This window comes from Notamacropus eugenii, chromosome 4, assembly GCF_028372415.1.
Source record: "Notamacropus eugenii isolate mMacEug1 chromosome 4, mMacEug1.pri_v2, whole genome shotgun sequence".
Classification (NCBI taxonomy): domain Eukaryota; kingdom Metazoa; phylum Chordata; class Mammalia; order Diprotodontia; family Macropodidae; genus Notamacropus; species Notamacropus eugenii.
Window position 1 is genome coordinate 27,825,012 of NC_092875.1, and position 21,392 is coordinate 27,846,403.

Genomic DNA, 21,392 nt, shown 5'->3' on the forward strand with positions numbered 1-21,392 from the left:
GTTGTGAGATTGTAGGAATGAGTGGGGTAAGAAATAATAGATAGGGAAGAGTGGAGGGTACCGATGTTATCATTCCACTCACATCACTAACTTTATGCCTATGTTTGTGTCTGTTTAAACCCAGGAGGCAGCCTTTCCAAGCAGGACTGGACCATTCAGTGGCCAACCCCAGAGACTGGGAAGGAGAACAATCCAGCTTGCCCAACTGAGTCTACTCCATGGATTCGCACCCATCTTTCCCAGAGCCCCAAAGTCCAGTCCAAGTGTATTCAGCACTACTGTCCCCCTGGCCCCACTCTCGGCCCGGTGTACACCCATGTGGACAGACTGACTGTGGAAGGCTACCCAGGCCTATGCCCCCCACTGGAGTCTGGGCACCGGTCTTTGCCGCCTTCTCCCCGGCAACGGCATGCAGTCCGTACACCACCCTGCACGCCAAACATTGTCACCACAGTGACCCCGCCTGGTACACCTCCCATGAGGCGAAAGAACAAGCTGAAGCCCCCAGGGACCCCACCCCCTTCCTCCCGCAAGCTGATCCACCTCATCCCTGGCTTCACTGCCCTGCATCGGAGCAAGTCCCATGAATTTCAGTTGGGGCATCGGGTGGACGAGAGTCACACTCCAAAGTAAGTGAGCTCTGGGGGACTGGTGATGACTGTGACTTCCAGAACGTGAATGCCCCAGGACTATTTTGTTTCCCTGCGAAATCTCCTCCAAGCAGGAAAACTGGTTAGGTATAATTTTGTCTCCTTTGTGTGTGAAAATGGCCGGAAAACGGGGAAAGTTTTCCTAGTTGAATGGGCATTTCAAGGTGCAGTAGAGCTATAGGAAACCCTCAAAATAAGACAATCGATCTAGGACTTGGAGAGATCTTAGAGGCTGTCTAGTCCCATCTGATTGCTTTACAAAGGAGAAAACTGAGGCCTATAGAGAGTCAGTGACTTAGGACCATCAGCCATAAATCTAGAGCTGGAAGTGATCACGTCCAGTTCCCTCATTTTACAGATGAGGAAACTGAGACTCATGGAGGTCAAGTAATTTGCCCATTATTACATAGGTGATACTGCCACACATAGGATTTGAACTCATGTCTTCTGACTCCAGAGCCTGGAGTCTTTCCATTCTACTCTGCTACCCACTTAATTTCTTACAGATGAAGAAAATGAGTCCCTAAAAGACTGACTGACTTGCCTAAGGTCGCAAAGGTAATAAGTTGCTGTCTTTTTTTTAAAATAAAATTCTTTCAATGAACAAATATTAATTTCTTGCCCTTTCATGTCCTTCCCCTAACTGGGAAAAAACTCAAAGCTTTGAAACAAATATTCATAGACAAACAAAAAAAATCTGACATTGGCCATGTCTAAAAATGTGTCTCAATGTGTATTCATCACTTCTCTGTCAGGAGGTGGGTAGCGTGCTTCTTCATCTATCCCTCTGGAATTGGAGGTTGCCATTGGCTTGATGAGAACTCTTAAATCTCCCAAAGTTTTTGTCTTTGTAATGTTGGTGATTGTATAAATTGTTCTTGTGGATCTATATGAGCTGAGTCTTAAAAAAGTCCGATATTTTAAGAATTGAAGGTTAAGAGGGAGAGTGTTCTAGGGAGAGGGAACAGTCAGGTCTTTCCATGCAAAGGCATGGAGTGTCACAGAAGAGAATTAGCAAGGAGATGAGAAATTTCGCTTTTCTGAATCTCAGGAAGTGGACTCACTGGTCCTGACAATCTCTGTTCTAGTTGTTAATACTTTGATTCCAATGTTAAAGGGAGCTTCTCTTCTTTTATACCTGAGAGGGGAAAGGTTTACAGATGACTAGGCAAATCCCATACTAGATGGACAGAAATCTCTGCCAGAAAGGAGAGTGAGTGTGGGCCAAATTTGAACCAAACAACCTGCCAAGGAACTGGAATGTACCTGAATTCCAAGGGACAGTCACAGATGGGGAAAGTCAGTGTCAGGAACAGAAATTCAAACTGGGAGGTCAGGACTAGAACAGGAGGCAGGATCCAGGGTGTTTCGGGGGATTGACTCCTGACTCAGAGTATCTCAGAATGAAGGAGAGCTATCTAGGACTATTCTTGCTCTATGAACAAGTGCTGCCTTGGGCTTATAATTTAGTCAATGGAACAAGCATTCAATTAGACACCTGCTGTATGCTATGCTATGCTAGGTGCTGGACGATCAGAATATTAGAGATCACAGTATCATGACTTTCTAAAGGAGGGGAATCCCAGAAGACAGCTCCAATGAGACAGTGCTTATTCATTATACCATGGGCTCATGGGCCACATACTAGATTCTTTGTATCCAATGAGACACTCTAGGACAAGTGGGATCTATAAAGATGACCCGATGACAACGATGACAATGATGACTGCTACTACTCCTAGCTGCCGTTTATACTTCAGGTTTGCAAAGCATTTTAGCTGACTCTCAAGATAGGAAATTGAGACTGGGACAAGTTAAGCCCTTTATTCATAGTCACACAGCTAGCAAATAACTGAAACATGATTTGAACTCTTTTTCCTAACTCCAGGCCCAGCACTTTACTCCTTGTACCATCAGGTCACCTACTTGCCTAATGCCGAGAATGTTAATCATTGAATAGTTTCTAAAGTTTAACTCAGATCCATGTGAATCTACGGCTCAACTTTGGACATTGACATTTGGGACTTGGATTAGAATAGAGAATCCCCAGTGTAGCCTAGGACCTGTCAGTCAATGAGCATTTATTAAATGCCTACCATTACCAGACACCGTGCTAAATTCTAGACATAAGAAGAAAGTCCTTTGTTAAGCATTTATTAAGCACCTATTATGTGCCAGACAGAAGACAGTCCCTGTTCCCCAAAAGGTCATTGTCTAGTAGGGGATACAACATGCAAACAAAATGCATACAGAAAAAATTGGAGAGGGCAGGCACATAGGGAGCAGGCACAATCCATACAAGGCTCCAAAATGTCACCTATTTGCTAGTTGGGAGTCCTAGACTCAGAGGGATGGGTTATTTGATTCCCGTGGTTCTTTCCATATTTGAGGGAGCTGTGGGGGAGTGGAAGTCCAAGACCAGTAGGGGAAATCAAGTTACTAGGCATCTGTTAAGTGCCTACTAATTGCCTGGCACTATGATGTTCCCTAGACATAGATATAGACTCTTTTCATGTTCTCAGTTGAATGTGATAAACTTGTTTTCTACATTCTTGTTAACTTGGTACTTGCAAAGGAACCAAGGACACTTCATTGAGAGATAGAAATGAGCTAAATCTTGATGTCTGCAGAGAGTCTTGCTAACAGAAAGGGAGCAAATGTGAGCCACAGAGCTTCTAGAGGATATTGCTTATTGAGATGTTTCGAAGACTGAACTTAGATCTACATTCAGTTGCTTTTATGTGATGATCTGAATCAAGGCTCACATTAGAATTTGAAAAACAGAACAAAACAAAACAGCCCTTGTCTTGTTTGGTGACATGATTTTCCCCTCTTTTTTCCCCTTCCCCAGTGATTTTATATTTAGAGGCCTCATCTGTATCTCCTGAACATGATTGATGGGTAGGGATGGATTAAATCCAGTAGGTAATAGGAGAGAGAGAGAGAGAGAGAGAGAGAGAGAGAGAGAGAGAGAGAGAGAGAGAGAGAGAGAGAGAGAGATGGAGAGACAGAGAGATGTGAAGTAACTAGTGATCTGGCCCTTGGAATGCATCCAGATCCATTTCAAGGGTTCACTTTATCCTAGAATTAACAGTTATCTTACACTGGGTCTCATTCTTTCCTCCTTTAACCCCTCAGCAACTCCCATGATCTTCTCTCTGATGATATTATAGCAGTCAAAAGTCTACCTAGCATCCTCTGTTCCTGAGATGAAGCTGAATTTCAAAGGTCACTGATTTTTCTGCACAGATTCTTTTAAAAGCATTTCCACCTGAGAATTTGAAGTAAATTTTTCAAAAAGGGTTTGCCACCTGTGGGAGGAGTGGAGGAAGGGCACAGAGCAGAAAGGCTTGGGTTTTATTACTGGTTCACTAACAACAATCTAGCAGATGCAGCTCAAGATATAGAGTGCTGGACTTTGGAATTTGAGACACCTGAGTTCAAACTATGTTTCACTTCTTAGCTGTATGACCTTGGACAAGTCATCTCACATGTGTGACCTCAGTTTCCTCATCTGTAAAGTAGGGGTAGAGAAGTGGTAAAGTGAATAGAGCACCAGGTTTGGAATCAGGAAAACTCATCTTCAAGAGTTCAAATCCAGCATCAGACTAGTTGTGTAATCCTGGACAAGTCACATAACTCTGTTTCCTTAGTTTCCTCATATCTCAAATAAGTTGGAGAAGGAAATGGCAAACCATTCCAGTTTCTTTGCCAGTAAAACGCCAAATGGGGTCACGAAGAGTCAGACATGACTGAAAAATAACTGAACAGCAAAGCAACAACATATTCAAGGTTATCCTGAACTATCTATCCTATCTTATCCACTGAAGAAGGAAATGGCCAACCACTCCAGTATTTTTTGCCAAGAAAGCCCCATGGATAGCATTAGCATGGTGTGGTCCACAGGGTCATAAATAGTCAGATAAGACTGAACAACAACAGTGTTCAGGGTCTTGCATTTCACAATCTTGTCTATTAGATGGTACAACCGACATGATTGTTTCCATTTTACAGATGAGGAAACTGAGGCTCAGAGAATTTAAGTGACTGATGCCAGGTCACATAACTGGTAGCTGGAATTTGAACTTAAGAGTTCTCTGAACCCCAAGACAATTTCTCTTTGTAGTAGGGCTAGCTGTCTGACCTGGGCTCTTGCTAGTGCATAACAATGTGTTTTATTTTTCCCTGATCGGCTGGGTGTCGTTCATTGTCTCATCCCTTCCAGTAAATAATTCACCCCTTCTCCTCTCACTTCAATTCTCTATATATTACCCCCTGAAAATGACTTTACTTGTCATCTCCTCCAGTGTTTGCCTCAGAAGCCCTCTTCATCTTTCCCTACCCTCTTCTCCTCTGCCCCAGGCTAGGAGAAACTCAGGTCCACTGATTCTAAATCTCATCTTTACTTGCCTGTAGCAGCACCATTTGTATGCAAGTAATTAGTGTCCTGATGACACAGTGGTATCCTATTCTTTAGGACGGGTCTAAGAGTACCTATTTGATAGTCATTAGGTGGTTGTTTGAGAAGCTAGGTGTTGCAGTGGGGCAGCTGAGAGACTCAGCAGATAGAGCACCAGTCCTGGAGTCAGGAAGACCTGAGTTCAAATTTGACCTCAGATATTTACTAGTTGTGTGATTCTGGGCAAATCACTTTTAACTCTGTTTGACTCAATTTTCTCATCTGTAAAATGAGCTGGAGAAGGAAATGGCAAACCACTCCAGGATCTTTGCCAAGAAAATTCCAAATGGGGTCATGAAGAGTTGGCCATGATTGTGAAATATTTATATATGTAAGTAAATATAGACCAATTTGGGGTTAGGAGACAGTAGTAACAACTGGTGGGTGAGAGATCACGGACAGTGGCACCTGTTGGAAGCTAAGGATAGCTTTGGAAGTCTATAAGACAGACAAGTGGCTGGCCAGGTTCAGCAACTTTCTCCAGCTCCCAGACTGGGTTCAGTGTCCACTGGTTTTCTTGTGACCCAGAAAACTATCTTGTTAATAGCCCTATCAAGGAATTAAATAAACACAGGCAACAGCCATGGCACCTCTCTTCAGCTCATTTCCTCTTCATTTGAGACATGGGTAAAAATGACGTAGGAGAAAAGGCATCTGAGTGATTTTGAGATGAGGAGAAAAGGTGGAGCTCTCAGCAAATGCTCTTAATTTTTCGGTGAAATTTGAGACAAGGTTTTTTACAAAGCAGTTGGGGGATGGGGGAGCCATTGGAGTTTTGAGGTGGGTTGCAAAAGTTTGGAAAAACTATTGTGGTGAACGGCTTTATGAATTGATTAGGGACATGTAAAAGAAGTGCCATGCAGCAGTGAGAGTCCAGTTGAGATTATGTAACATAAATTTGTAGTGGACTCAGTCCACAGTTTTGTGGTTTTCTCTGGTTCAACAGCCGGAGTAGGAGCAAAGACAGTAGATGGTGGGTATTAAACAATGGCCAAAATCTTCAATAGGATGAGGGAGCAATGGGCTCTAGAGAAGAGAACAAGATTAGAGATGAACTGGGTTACTAAGAGATCAAGATGGGGGAGGGAGAAAAGTGTAGCCAGTGCAAGCAAGGCTGATAGCTTGGGAAAGAAAGAATGGTAGAAACAGATTCTTGTCTGATAAAGTGTTTTTGTGTTCATGAACATGAAAGTAGAATACTTTACAGGTGATGACAAGATTGAGTGTGTGACCATTCCTATCCATGTGTTGCTGGTATGAGATGGAATAGTTGGTCATGAGAAAACTGAGAAAGTGGAAGGTTGGGGTATTTGAGGTAGCATCAATATGTATGTTGAAGTACTCTAGTATGAAGAGTAGGGATACTAGAGGAGAGAAAGACTGTGAACTAGACACTGAACTCATTGAAGAAAGGAGAGTATCTTGGAGACTTTTACACAATGGTCACCAGAGTCTCAATTAGGTGACAAATTTAAATTGTATGAACTTCAAAGGAGGAGAGACTATTGGGGATAAAAGATGGCAGTGGGGAGCAGGGAATATTCCAATGCCCCCATTATGACCAGTAAGTCAGGAGATATTAGTGAAAATATAGCCAGTCTGGGAAAGGTTTACCAAGGAGGCTGTACCATCAGAAGGGATTCAGATCATAGTGAATCTGAGAAGACAGCACGAATGAGAAAGGAAAAGGGTCAAAAGAAAACAAGTTTGCTACCTATAAAGGAGACAATTCAGAAAGCACAGTGGAATGGAGGATGGCTTTAGGGTGGGAAATGAGAAGGTTAGGTTGAGGGAAATCGACGTAAGGGAGTGGTCAGTAAATGACTGAGAATGGGACTTGGAGAATGACATCTTTGGGTTAACAATCACTGGGATGGGGAGTATATGAAGTGATAGGAGTGTGTTGACCATTGAAGAATGACTTCTTGTAGCTTTTTATTATACTTGGGGTTCAGTCTCAGAGAATATACTCTGGAATATAGAGAAGAGGATAAGACAGGTGTATGTTCTACAGTGGTTCATCCTTACTTCCCAACAAAGCCCATGCCATCAGAGAAATGATGACATGACTTGCACTTGACTTTGTTTTGAGTGAGGGAGGGCTGTGCAGGTCACCAGCCTCACTTCTCCTCCAGAGCCATCTGAATCCAGTGACCAGATATTCATCAGAATGACTGGAGATGACCTAGGATGAAGCAATTGGGGTTAAGTGACTTGCCCAAGGTCGCACAGTTAGTGAGTGTCAAGTGTCTGAGGTGAGATTTGAACTCGGGTCCCCCTGACCCGTGCACTGGTGCTCTATCCACTGCACCACCTAGCTGCCCCTAAGACATATGTATATAGATCCAAGAAGCAGATGCAATAGGAGTTCTGAAAGAAGGCAAGATTGTCCAGGTCAGGGCTCCCATGTCAGTTGGTCAGACAAGCAAATATTTATTAAGTGCTAATTGTGTGATTCATGGCCCAGGGGTTAGGATAGGGATGGACAGAAGAGAGAGTGAAGTGAGGGGACAAAGAACGTGTTGGTTGAGGGTATCCCTGTGTTCTTGGCCACATGGGGATCCTACCTTATGGTTCAGAAACTGGGGACCAGGGCTGGGGCAGTCACTTAGAATAGGCACCTGCTGGCTGATTGTGTTTGCCACCTGGAAAGAAATCTGCCTGGCTGCCACTCTGCTCCCCTAGTTGAGGGGCAAGGAAGGGCACAGATGTAGAGCTTCCTGGCTTTTCCCCTACTCCTTGAACCAAAAAAGGCTATTGAATGGAAAGAAATAGACATTGTGGCTGAGAGCCTAAGAGCGAATCCTGCCCGTCAAAAGTGTTTCAGGGCCTTCCTCCACAGCATTTTAGCAAAGTGGGGATATTGTAACCTGCACCTTGGGGAATGCATAAATTGTCCAGCTACCTTTCTGCTGTTTATCTTCTTTTCTTTTCAATTTGTCAGTTGGTTATTCAGTGTTATCCTCTCGCCCATCTCTCTTGCGGCGTTCCTTCTGGGATCCCATTAAATACTGCTTTTCCCACCAGCTGCTGAATGAACCTGCTGTAATGGATGGTGTCATGGCCATTTTGAGAATCCAAGGATGATTAAAAAAACACATTTAATGAGGATTAAGCGGTGCTGCCTGTCTCAGGAGGGGGGTGGCTGGGTTTGTTAATGTCAACAGAGCAAAGAAAGGATGAAAAACCCAGGAGAAAAGTGTTGACTCTCCTCCCAGTTATGTTTGAAGAAGATGGAGTTGGGAAGATTCTGTTTAAGATGCTGAACTTGGTGATTAACACAGGGATTGTTTCATCTTGTTTTTGGCCTTACCTAGAACTCTAGTAGTTTTTTTTAAGAGCCAACAAATTTTTGCAGCAAGTTGTAAAAGTACTCCCATCCCATCTTGGCTTCCCACTGATTCTGAACCTATGGCTACATACACCTCATTCTCCCTTGCTTTCCAGGGATGGTTGCTGTTGAATCATTTTCAGTCATGTCTGACTCTCCATGACCCCATTTGGGTTTTTTGGGTAAAGATACCAGAGTGGTTTGCTATTTCCTTCTCCAGCTCATTTTACTGAGTAAAACAGGGTTAAGGAAACTGAGGCAAACAGGGTTAAGTGACTTGCTCAGGGTCACACAGCTAGATTTGAACTCCTGTCTTCTTGCTTCCAGGCCCATAACTTTATCCAGTGTGTCACCTAACTGCCCAAACCAATATTTATTTAGTGCATCTTATTTGTCAGGCATTTAGCTAATTGATAGGGATACAAAAAAATGGACAAAAACATGATTCTTATCCTCAAGGAGCTTACGTTCTAAGGGGAGAAATAATATCTAAATAACTACAGAGATATAAGAGGTATACAGTGTAAATGGAGATAATCTCAGAGGTAGACCCAAACCTCTTAGGGGGAGGACAGGGAAAAGCCTGTGATTAACTCGCTTCTGAGGTCAGTGTTACAAAGAGATCAGAAAGTCCTTTAATACTTCCATTATCTGCAATTGTTGATGTAGGAAGAGTGCCAAGAGCTCTGCTCTGGAGTGAGAGATTTGGGTTCACATCCTACTTCTGAGACTTGTGTGACCTTGGATAAGTTACTTGATTCTCATGAACATCAGTTTCCTCAACTGTAAAATGAAAGGTTTGGACTAGGTGGTCATAAGGTTCTGTCCAATTCTAGTTCTGTAATGTGTGACCTCTCTAGGACTCAGCTTTCAAACTTGGAAAAAATATCAGTGTAGCCAAGTTACAAAAGCCTTGTCCAAAGATGTTTGGTTATCAGGTGGTGATTTTTTTTAAACCACAATTCTTGAAGACTCTTTACCACGATACAGAGAAGGTCTGAACTTTGTAGATGGACGCAGCAACACCTACACCATTGAAATACATCACAAGTCTTTTGAAGGAAAAAAAACAATTTAGACTTGTAGTTAGAGGATCCGAGTTCAAATCCCACCACCATTATTTAGTATCTATATGACCTTGGGTAAGTTCCCTCTAAAATGAGGTAATTGGACTAATTGGCTTCGGTGGTCCCTGCCAGCCCTAAATGTATGATCCTATGGTCTCATTTTAGAGGTGAGGAAGTGGAGGGCCAGAAATGCTAAAGGATTTGTAATAAGTAGCAGTGCTTGGATTTAAAATTAGGTCCTCAGAATCCCTGGTTGTCTGACACTGAGAAAAAATAATTAATGCTTGAATAGAGCTTTTAAAAGTAAAAAAGATTTACAAATACTTTAAATGTGTTATCTCATTTGATCATCACAACAAACCTGTGAGGTAAGTATAATTATCATCCCCATTTTGGAGAGAAGGAAACTGAGACAGACAAAGGTTCAATGGTTTGTCTAGGGTCCCACAGCCAATAAGTGTGAACTTGGGGCATCCTGACTCTCAGTTTTGCCCATTCTGCCATCTAGCTGTCCCAAGTCACTGAACCCCTTTGAGTCTCAGTTTCTTCATTTGTAAAAGTGAGAGCTTTGGATTGAATGAAGTCTAAGATTCCTTCTAGTTCAAAACCTATGACCTTATAATCACATGAAGTAGTAAGGACTCCAGAGAAATAAATGTTTTCTTTCTTCCCTCTCTCCCTCCTTCCCTTCCTTTCTCCTTTCCTCCCTCCCTTCCTTCCTTTTATCCTTCCTTCCTTCCTCCCTTCCTTCCTGCCTCCCTCCTTCCTTTCCTCCCTCCCTTCTTTTCTTCTTTTCTCCCTCCCCTTCCTTCCTTCCTTCCTTCCTTCCTTCCTTCCTTCCTTCCTTCCTTCCTTCCTTCCTTCCTTCCTTTCTTCCTTCCTTCCTTCCTTCCTTCCTTCCTTCCTTCCTTCCTTCCTTCCTTCCTTCCTTCCTTCCTTCCCTTCACTTCTTTTCCTTCCCTCCCCTCCGATTCTCTCTCTTTCCTTTCCTTTCCTTCCCCTTCCCCCCCTTCCATTCTGCTCCCACTTAAGATATGTTGGTTTGTGACCTGAGTGACTCAATGTGGAAGTTAAAGAAAAACACAGGGGAAATTGATATCTTAAAGCATTGCTTTTCCCCTCCCTCTACCAATTTACCAGGGGAACCCTATAGGGGAACATTGCTGGAATCATCTCATATCTACAGGACAATTTCTGAAAATTGTTGGAAAGTTTTAAGTCAGATTTTTAGAAATTTTGTGGGTTAAAGGTTGGCATTAATGAGTCTGTACAGGGTTCCAGGCCCTCTCCTCAACACAGAATTATGGTGATTTCTGTTCACAGGTACTAAAGGAAGGGCATTTGAATTTTTCTTGGAATTAAGAATTCTAGAAATGAAAACCTTATGCCAAGCATAAGAAAGTAGTTCAGTTAAGTCATTTTTCAGTTGTGTCTGACTCTTCATGACCCTGTTGAGAGTTTTCTTCATAAAGAAAGTCATTTGCCATCTCCTTCTCCATATCATTTTACAGATGAGAAAACTGAAGCAAACAAGGTTAAGTGACTTGCCCAGGGTCACCCAGCTACTAAGTGTCTGAGGCCAGATTTGAACTCAGAAAGATGAATATTCCCAACTCCAGCCCTGGCATTCTATCCATTTTACCATCTAGCTGCCCCTGCCACTTAGTCACCAAGTTTCAAAAGCTATTGGAGCCAAGAATTTCATCTCTCTGATCCCACTTTTCTGTCAATGAGCATATAACATACCCAGTAAGTGGTGGTCATCCAGTTTCTTCCTGAAGATCTCCAGCAAGGGGAGCTCATCACCTCCCATGTCAACCCATCTCTACTCTTGGTCAACTCTCATTGTCAGAAAGGTCTTCCGTACATCACGACTACATTTGTCTTTTTACACATTTCACCTGTTGTTTCTGGTTTTGTCCTCTGGGGCTGAGCAGAACAAATCTAATCTCTTCTATGTGGCAGCTCTTCTAATAATGTAGTCCTTGCTTTTCTGATAAACTGTTGTATGGCTTTTATGCAAGTCCCATCCCCATGATGGAGCTTAAGATTCTTTATCTGTTAAGGAGAATTGGTGTCACTACCCTCTAAGGTCTCTTGCAATCCTGACATTCTATGCTGGCATTGGAAAAGAGCCCTGGACTTGGTTCAGAGACTTGGATTGAACTGAAGTCCTGGCTCCAACATTTAGCAACTGTTTGCTCTTGGGTAAGCCTTGTAACCACTCTGTAACCACCAATTTCTCCATCAGTAAAATGGGTATAAGGGGCAGCTAGGTGGATGTCACAGTGATTGAAGTGTTGGGCCAGGAGTCCAGAAGGACTGAGTTGAAATCTGACCTTAGATGCTAGCCATATGACCCAGGGCAAGTCACTTACCCTTGTTTGCCTCAGTTTCTTCATCTGTAAAATGATCTGGAGAAGGAAATGGCAAATCACTCTGGTATCTTTGCCAAGAAAATCCCAAATGGGGTTACAGAGAGTCAGAAATGACTGGACAACAACAACAGAATGAGTTCAGTGATAATTATTTCACCTTGCATAAAAAATTGTTGTGAGGGAGGCTTTATAAGTCTTGAGGTGGTGTTTAGGGCCATCTGGAGTTGGGAGGGACCTCAGAAGTCACCCGGTCTTATCTCCCTCATTTTACACATAAAGAAACTAAAGCCCAGTGAAGCTAAATGCCCAAGATCACACAAATAGTATACAGTAATTTTAGGTATACTAAGTGCTTGAGTTAATAATGATTATGGTACTACTGATGGTACTATGGCAGGTCTTAGATTTGCTTAACGAATAAAAAGTGGATGAATTTACTCAGCAGTCTGGAAGCTCCTATGGAAGTTGAGTACTCTGTTCCAGGCAAGCTAGTCTTCTCATTCTTCTTGGGGCACAACATCCCATCTCCCATCTCTGGGCCTTTGTATAGACTGTGTCCAACAGTAACAGCTAACATTTGCATAGCCCTTACTATGTGCCAGGAATAGTGCTAAGGGTTTTCCAATTATTTCATTTGATTTCACAACAATTCTAGGAGCCCCCATTTTACAGATGAGGAAACAGAGGCAAATGGGGTTAAGTGACTTGCTCAGGGTCACATATCTCTTAAGTGTCTAAGGCTGATCTTGGACTCAGGTTGACCTGAGTCCTAGCCCAGCGTTCCATCTGCTGCACCACCTTGCTTGCTGTTGTCTGGAATGCTCTCTTACCCTACCTGAAATCCTCACAGAGTCCCTAGCTTCCTTCAAAGCACAATTCAGATGCTTATCCTGGGCCATCTCCAGTTGTCCTGATGAATATCTGGCCACTGGACCCAGATGGCAAAGTGAGAACTGCAAGTCATTTCATCATCCTGATGTCATGGTCCTCTTTGAGAATGAAGGAAAAACACAGCAACGACCAGATGCTACTTCCTACTCAAGGTCTTTCTGGATTTTGCCTAGGTTTTAATTCTCACTCTTCTTGAAATGACATATTTTTTGCATATCCTTTGTATTTAGATACTTATACATATTGTCCCCTTCCCCTACCCCTAGTGGAATGTAAACTCCTTGAGGTTGGGGACTAGTTTCTTTGTCTTTGTAACCCTAGCATCTACCAGAGACCTTGAATGCTGCAAGTGCTTAATAGATATTGGCTGAATTGAATTCAGTTGAACTGAATGCCCACTTTAGAACTGAGATTGAATTTTTGAATGAAATTTAAATTCTTTCCACTTGGGTATCTTCCATTTATATTATGTGGGGAAAGAAGGTTTGGGAAAGTATAACTAGAGGCTAGTTTTTATATCAAGCCTCCCCATTTCTAAAGACTTGATGGAGATAACTCAAGAGTTTGTGTACCCTGCAAGTCCACCAAGGGTGTCCCTGCAAGTGGTTACTTCATGGCTTAGGGAGAGGTAGCATTGCACAGTATACAGAGCACTGGACTTGGGCAAACTATGCCTCATATCCTTACTACCTGTTCAAACTTAGGCAAGCTACTTAACCTCTCTGACTCAGTTTCCTCATCTGTAAAATGATAGAGTTGAACTTGGAGGCCTTTAAGGGCCTTTCCAGAAGTAAAATCCCTAATCTAACGTCCCTCTTCCTTTTACCTTACTTTTGTCCCTGTTTCATGTTCAGAATGTTTTCGATCAGCTTGGATCCAGCTCAGAAGTGACCTGTGGGACATCTGGTGGTACAATCAGTTCACCATGCGTCCTTTTGGCTCCAGTTCGCTCCCAGCCACTTGGCCCCAGCCCTGCTGCTCTCTGTTTATGATCTTTCCTTTTTCTTTCTTCCTCCTCTCCATTAATTAATTCTTTCAGGTGTCTTGAGTGCCTTCCAGGCCTCTGGAGAGCTCATATCTAGTCACTTGGATGAGAGGAAGTAAATGAACAGTGAGGCCAGCTGCTCCTGGTGGCTAATGGTGGCCAAGGGGGTCCTTAGCCTCCCCTGGAAGGCTCCTTGTTCCCCTATCTGCAAAATTTCTACATTCGATCTTCCCACATGCTCCATCAAGCCACAGTAATTTACAGTCAGAGTGGCAAGAGGCTTTCAGATATACAGCGTGGAGCCAGACCCCTCTTTCCCTCAAGCTATGGGAGGGTTTATTAACCCAAATTAATAGAGAACCCATTTCTAACTTACCTCTTGGGGCCATATTCCACTGTGACAAGGACCATGAATCCCAAAGGCTTCTGGAAAGGAGGTGAGGTTAATTTCCTATAATGGCACTTAATGATTTTCAGGAGGCAAGCACCAAGTCCTGCTTTCTAATCCCATTAGTGTTTCAGGATTGTAATTAGTACATTGGAGAGGCAGATTTTTTATGTCTTCTGACAGAAGCATGCAAAAAATTTGCAGTTATCTCCTTCCTGGGCCTGACTAAAAGTTCTCTGTGTCTGGAGATGGTATGTTTGCATCAGAGTGGACCATCTTGTAGTATCATTGAAAAATGATAAGTAAGATGTTGGGACCTTCTTTTTAAATGGAGGATGGGGGAAGCTGTCTGGTTAATATCCTTAGCTAACAGCGTGTCATGGACAAACCACTTAATGTCTAGAGTCTTAGTTTCCTCATGTGTAAAATGAAGAGATTGTACTGGCTGAGTTCTGAAGACCCTTCTACCTCTAAATCCAAAGTCCTATGATCTTAAACATCTGGAAGTGTTGAGTAATGGGTAAAATGTTATTCACTTTCAATGTGCAAACATCTATTTTTGCTTCCCCTCACCTCCTCCCTTTGTCCACTGGGGGTATGTGTGTGTGTGTGTGTATGTGTGTGTGTGTGTGTGTGTGTGTGTGTGTGTGTGGAATCAATTTTATAATGAATATGTGTAGTCAAGTAAAACCACTACTGGTCAGGTCCAAAGATAATTGATTTCATTGTGGTGTTCTGGAAAGATCACTGAATCTAGGGAATCCTAAAATATAGCAGCCCTAAATTTAAATCCTACCTCTTCTTCTTAACTACCTGTGCCACCTTGTAGAAGTCATTTCATCTCAGTGCCTCAGTTTCCCCATTAGGAAAGCTCTATTAGGTGACTTCAGATCCTAGGTCTAGAGCTGGTAATCACTTCTCAGCTTCTTTCTAGCTCTTCACCCTCTTCCTTGGACCTTGACATTCATAAGCATTAGAACTGGGAGACTTTATCAGTAAATTCTCATTTTATTTATTAATCAGTGAGACTTGTCATTTTATAACTGAAGAAACTGAATTCCAGATAGTCCAAGTGATTTTGTCTGAGGCTGTGAAAGTCGCAGAATTCGAATTCAGACTTAGGTCTCTTGATTCCCAAACCAGAAATCTTTGAAAATGTAACATCCATCAGTTTATTCTCTCTGTCCTTGGGCAGCTTGGTTGTCTCCTATAAGATTCCACTTCGTCCTCAGTAAAATGATGGGGTTGTCTTAAATCAGAGATTCTTAATCTATGGGCTGTGAACATTTTGTAAAAAAATATTTTGATAAGTGCACTTTGGTTATGTATCTTATATGCATTTTCAGAAGAGAACTATGGGCTTCATCAGACTGCAAAAGATGTTTTTGAGAAACAAATTTAGGAATTCCTAGACTAGGTAACCTGTTTTGTTTTTTTGAGGTAATCTGGGTTAAATGACTTGCTCATGGTCTTACCCAGCGCCTGGCACGTAGTAGGCACTTAATACATGCTTATTGAATTATACTGAAGCCCCTGAGACACTAAAACTTGGTGACCCTGAAATTTTCTTCACCTCATGTATAAAATGAAGGAGTTGGATTCTGCGGCCCTAAAGGCCCTTCCAGCCCTAAATCTATGATGGTATGATCTTATGAGTAATATGTGTGTGAAAAGTCCAGTGAATAAAGAATCTGTCTTAGAGTCAGAAAGACTTAATTTCAGATTCTGCCTTTAACACTGACTGGTTTGGTGTTGGGATTGGAAGTTCAAATCCGTGTGGACGGTCTCGGGCAGGTAAAAGTGGGACTTCTAAATCTTAGAGTCTTACGAGGCCCTCCATGAACAGCGGGGATTCGAGAAGGTCAGACTGAGCTAGCTCGGCTAGCTCGGGTATTTCCGCCTCTCCCCGGGAGATACGTGATGGGTGGAGTCTCCCTGCCCTCGAGGTCGTCCCGGATCTGGGCACACTATTGTTATCTAACAGCATGGTATTTAGATGCAAACTGTGCGGCTGAAGGTTAAGTAGGATTGAGGAAGCCTGAAAGCTCTCTTAGCACGTGAGGAGCCAAGAGGACAGTAGGCTCCGCTTCTCTTCTTTCCTCTCTCCCCTCCCCCTCTCTCCCCGCTTGTACTTCTACTTCCAATCCCTTAAGATCTTAGCCTCCTTAGGAAATCTCCCCCTCTTCCTCCTAAGGAAAACCTCCCTGTACTTGTAACCGGGACCCTGAAATAAAGCTCAACCCTTGTTCGACTCTGGAACGTCCTTTCTCTCATATGAGCATCCGGTTTTGGCCAGCCAAAGACCTCGGAGGTGAGGTAAGAAGACTCGGGTAGCCCACACAGGCCTCTAGGTCTGGCAGTTTGGTCTCTTAGTACCCCAGGCAACACTGTAGGACCCCAAGATACAGATAAGCTGCATAGGTGGGAGTGTTTTTACAGTGGAACTAACGAAATTGTAGGTATGGAAGCAATGAAGCATTTTTTAAAAATTAGAATATATAAATAAATAAAATAGATTTAAAAAATTTGTAAAACATAAATAAATTTATTTATAAATTAATAAATAGTATAATAAATAAATCAAATAGAGGGAAAAGCAACTTTCTGACTTGTCTCATAGCTTAAAGAAGATATAGTGGAAAGAGCCCTGGGTTTGAGTTCCTTCTTTGTTACTACTATATGTCCTGCATGACCCTTGACAAGTCATTTTACTTCCTGGACTCTAGTTTCTTCACTGATCAACTGAGGGCACTGGTCAAGGCACAAGCTGGAGGGGTACTTGTCTCATATGTTGGAGCATGATTCCTGCAGTAGGCATGGGCTAGATGTTCCCTGAGGCCCCTGCTGATGCTGAAATTTTGTGATTCTGTAACTAGGCTTCCTCTAAGTTACTTTCTGATTCTAAAATCTTATATTTCTTCAAGCCTACTTGGCTCAAAAAGGTGAGGTCTCCTGGCTGGCTTGTTGTGTTAGGTAGGTTTGGGGAATTTAAGGAACACAGATAAAGCCTCCAGCTTATTTGATCTAACTACAATGTATATTGATGGCATATAAACTCATTTAATAGATAAACTCACCCATACAAAGATGGTATAAGACATGAGTGCTTCACTGCTACCCCTGGACTCTCATTCTGTTCTGAGTCATAGAAATGAAGTCTTTTGTGTATGGGATGCTTAAACCCCAGGAAACCAACCTGGTCCAGACAGCCATCTGGCTCAGAATGGGTCTACTGTCAGGTTTTTTTCTTTATATAAAACAATGAGAGGCAGTTTGGTTTAGTAAACAGAGTTCTAGATTTGGAGCCAGGACCTGGGTTCAAATCCTGATCTGACACTTCTGATTTAACCTCTCCAAGCTTCAATTTCCTCATGTGTAAAGTGGGAAGAATAAAGGGTTATTGGGAAGTTCCAGTGAGGTCACATAGGTAAAGTTACCCACCCCACTTGAAGTGATAAGATATTCAATCAATCAAGTACAGACTAAACTCAAAGAATTCTTTGAACTGGAGTGATGTGAAACAGGAATTAAGTTTGGAGAAGATCAGGAAACCTGGCCATACCTCAGGATCATCTGAAAATTATCAAGGTTGTTAGAACCAAGGACATTCCAGAAGTTGGATTGAGTGTGGCATCCCAGATAAAAGTCCCTGAAGAGGATTGGCTATGGTCCCACCTTTGACTGGATGAGGGCTTTGTGAGTTTTGAAGGTTACATAGTATTTGAGACTTTATATTTTTCCATTGGTGTCCCAGAAACATCCCCAGATCAGCTAATATAAATGTCTTCATTGAGAGTCCAAGAGAGACTGGATGTTGTTCCATGGTTCCACAAAGAAACTCAGGAAAGTGATAATACCACATCTAAGGGGAAGTTCTTGAGAACTCCATGAATCAGAGAAAATCACCACTCTCAGCTAGGATCTGGGAGAACCCTGTTAAAACTATCTGTACAGAAAGGGTAAACCAGATTAAGGATAACCAACATGCCTCAAACCCATTGGTGAGTTAGAAGAATGTCTGCCCCAAGCATGTGAAGACTTAACCTGGTGAAATGAGAATAGTTTGTTCCAACAGCCTTGAAAGTGGCTGAAGCAGGCCCTTTGGAGTCCTTAGAACTTGGTCAGACATCAAAGATGCCAACGTCATCAACCGCATGCTAGGCCATTGTCAATTGTTCTGACTTTTGTCACTGGACTCTGGTGACTGGACGAGAGAATAAGGCTGACAACTTTTTGCAACTCTGCCTTATTCACATGCATGTCAAGACATCACCCTGTGAAATAATTGGTCCTCTTCAAAAACAAAGGATAAATAGCAACAGTTCTCTAAGTCTGGGCACACTTTCACCTGAACTCTGTATGCTTTGGTGGCAAAGTGAATGATTTACTCCTACAGTTCTTACTGTAACCACCTTAGTAAATAACCCTTTATTAAAAGTTGCTTTAAGTTGGTTGTCTAAAACTATTATCTACTGATGATCTTGGAGAAGGCAAGCTGTTGGGGGCTTTAGCCAATGACTTTGGAGAAGCATCCCCTAAGTCCTCAGGAGTACCCCTAGAAGCCTGAGGTGGAGAAGGATCTTTGCTTGAGGGCTTGACTAATCTATGAGAGTATGGGCTACATACAGAACAAACACAAAGTAAATTGAGATAGTTTAGAGAAATAAGGTACAAGTCCATACCTTCCTGACTCCAAAGTCCAGCACTATAATGATAATACTACATTAACATATAATAATAATAATGGTTAACATTTGTATAATGCTTACTCTGTGCCAGGGACTTCACAATTATACTCTCACTTGATCTTCACAATAACCTTGAGAGGTAGTTGCTATTTTATTCCAATTTTATAGATGATGAAACCGAGGCAAACAGAGCTTAAGTGTCTTATCCAGGGTCACTCAGCTAGGAAATTTCTGAGACCTGATCTGAACTCAGGTCTTCCTGACTCTAGGCCTAGTGCCTTATCCGCTGTGCCTTATCTAGCTGTCCTTGCTCCTCTTTCAGCCTTACTACCTGGCCTCCTGTGTATGGAGTTGGCACAGGAAGAATTCCTTAGGTCTATACAGGCATCAGTGTTGTAATGGAAAGAGAATTCAACTAGGAATTAAGACAATTGAGTTCTTGCATACCTGTGTAATTCAGTTTCCTCATATGTTAAATGGGACTATTACCTAATCTCTCTATCATTTAAGTTGTGGTTGTGAGAATCAAATAAAGGGACAAATATTCAAGCACTTTTCAAAAGTATAAAGTGCTTTCCTTATAGCAGAGATATTTCGCAAGCATCTGAAAGGCCTTGGTGCAATCTGGTTATGGATTAGAGTGCCAGAGACCCAGGCCTGAGCATATTATTGTCTTAGCTGACTCGAGGTTTTTCTTGAGTCATTCAGCCAGACTCCCTCTTCCCCAACACAAAGGAAAGCCATGCATCCTGCCTGAAAGTCTTTGGAATATTCTTGTTGGATAGCTATTAGTTATGCCTGACACACTGCAAAGGACTGAAGGAATTCATTAGGTGTTAACCAGGCCCTTTCTCATCTCCCTATTCAATGCTTCATTTCTACTTTAAAAGATATTCCTGAAGTGTGGGTGGATGGGGGCTATCTGGGAACCAGAGGGACCTCTCAGAGAGTTAATGTTCTATCCAGGATTATTATGAAGAGCAGCTGGAATATCTGCTCATTGCAGTTTGCTGTGATAAGCTCTGGAAATGGCCTCTGGTGAAGAATTCAGGGGGTTATTTAACCATGGTCTGTGCAGGTGTAGTAAAATGACAAAACTTGGTGATAGGAAGAAGTCGGAGGAATATTCAGTGCAGATGTCTTTCCTGTTCCCTTCCCCTTCCTCTTCCACATGTGGGATTTCTTGCTGGTAAGGAACAACTTCCAGCATCCAAAATACTACCTTTCCTTCCTTCCTCCTTCCTTTCCCCTCTTTTCTCACAATGTTTTACCTTGTTTTTCCTAGAGAGATTTTGAGGTCTCCTTCAATTTGGAGATGTTGTGATGGCCATGCTCTTAGTGAGTTTTCTCCTTCTGTATCAGTTTAACTGCATTTAAGTTCAGGAAAGGGAATATGATGGAAAATATACAGTATGTGTTTCCCTCCCATGCTCTTTAACACCCCTTGGTGCTCACCTTAAATCAAATGTAAGTCATTGTTCCTTTGGTTGAAGTCAGAAGAGGAGATTCAGGTATTTTACATTTATATATGTATCAACATTATATATTGTGTGTTTAATTTACATATATGTGTTATTCTTCCCAGTCTAATATAAGCTCCTTGAGATAATGTTTCATTTTTGTGTTTGTATCGCTAGCATTTGGGACAGCTCCTGGCACATGGTAGATTATTACTAAATGCTTGTTGGATTAAAAATAAATGCTCGTTCTCTCTCTCTCTCTCTCTCTCTCTCTCTCTCTCTCTCTCTTTCTCTTAACCCCTTTCTCCCTTCTTTCCTTCTCTCTCCTTCCTTCCACCAATCATCATCTTCTACTTCTTCTTCCTCCTCCTTTTTTCTTTCTTTTCCTCTTTTCTCTCTCACTCTCTCTCCTTCCCCTCCATCCTCTCTCTTTTCTCATTTCCTTTCCTATTCTCTCCTCTCACCTGTTTCCTTTCTTTTTCTCTCTACTCTATTGTCCCTTCTCTTCTCCTTACTCCTCCCCTTTCCTCTCTTTTTCTCTATTTTCCTGTCCTATCATCTCCTCCTTTCCCCTCCTCACAGTGGTTACTACCTACACTGACGAAATCACAAGTCTACTGCTAATACAATGTAAATCACTTCTTGTTGTTTTGTGCCTTGATACAATTGATGGAATATGTGCTTTTTTACTTCTTAAACAGCTTCAGACAGATATGGTAGACAGGACACTGAAGTAAGATTCAGAAAACCTGGATTCAAGTCTTATCTCTGCTTTTTCTCTTGTGATTATAGGCAAGTTGTTTTCCCTCTCTGGGACTCAATTTTCTCACACGTCAAATGGTGGTATTATCCAAAGACAACTCTGGATAATCACTTGGGAATACTGTAATGGGATCCTATTTGGGGCATCGACTGGACTAGATAGCCCCTGATGTCCCTCCTAATTCTGAAAATGTGTTTCTGTGACTTGATGAACCCTAAGGTCCTTTTCCCTTCTGTCTTATCATTGTCATCAGCAAAAACAACATTATTTTATCATTGTTAATGCCACAACAGGGAGAGAGAATGCTAGAGTGACAGGAGCCCTGGCCCTTG

At 42.3% G+C, this 21,392-nt stretch overlaps 1 protein-coding gene across 1 annotated transcript in view; it reads left to right on the forward strand.

Moving 5' to 3' along the window:
- The window catches only part of KSR2 (kinase suppressor of ras 2), a 590,333-nt gene that overhangs the window by 241,619 nt on the left and 327,322 nt on the right, over positions 1-21,392 (forward strand). Inside the window, exon 4 of the mRNA XM_072600313.1 lies at positions 125-629. Within this exon, the coding sequence (XP_072456414.1) occupies positions 125-629 (505 nt within the window). The remainder of the gene's footprint in view (positions 1-124; positions 630-21,392) is intronic.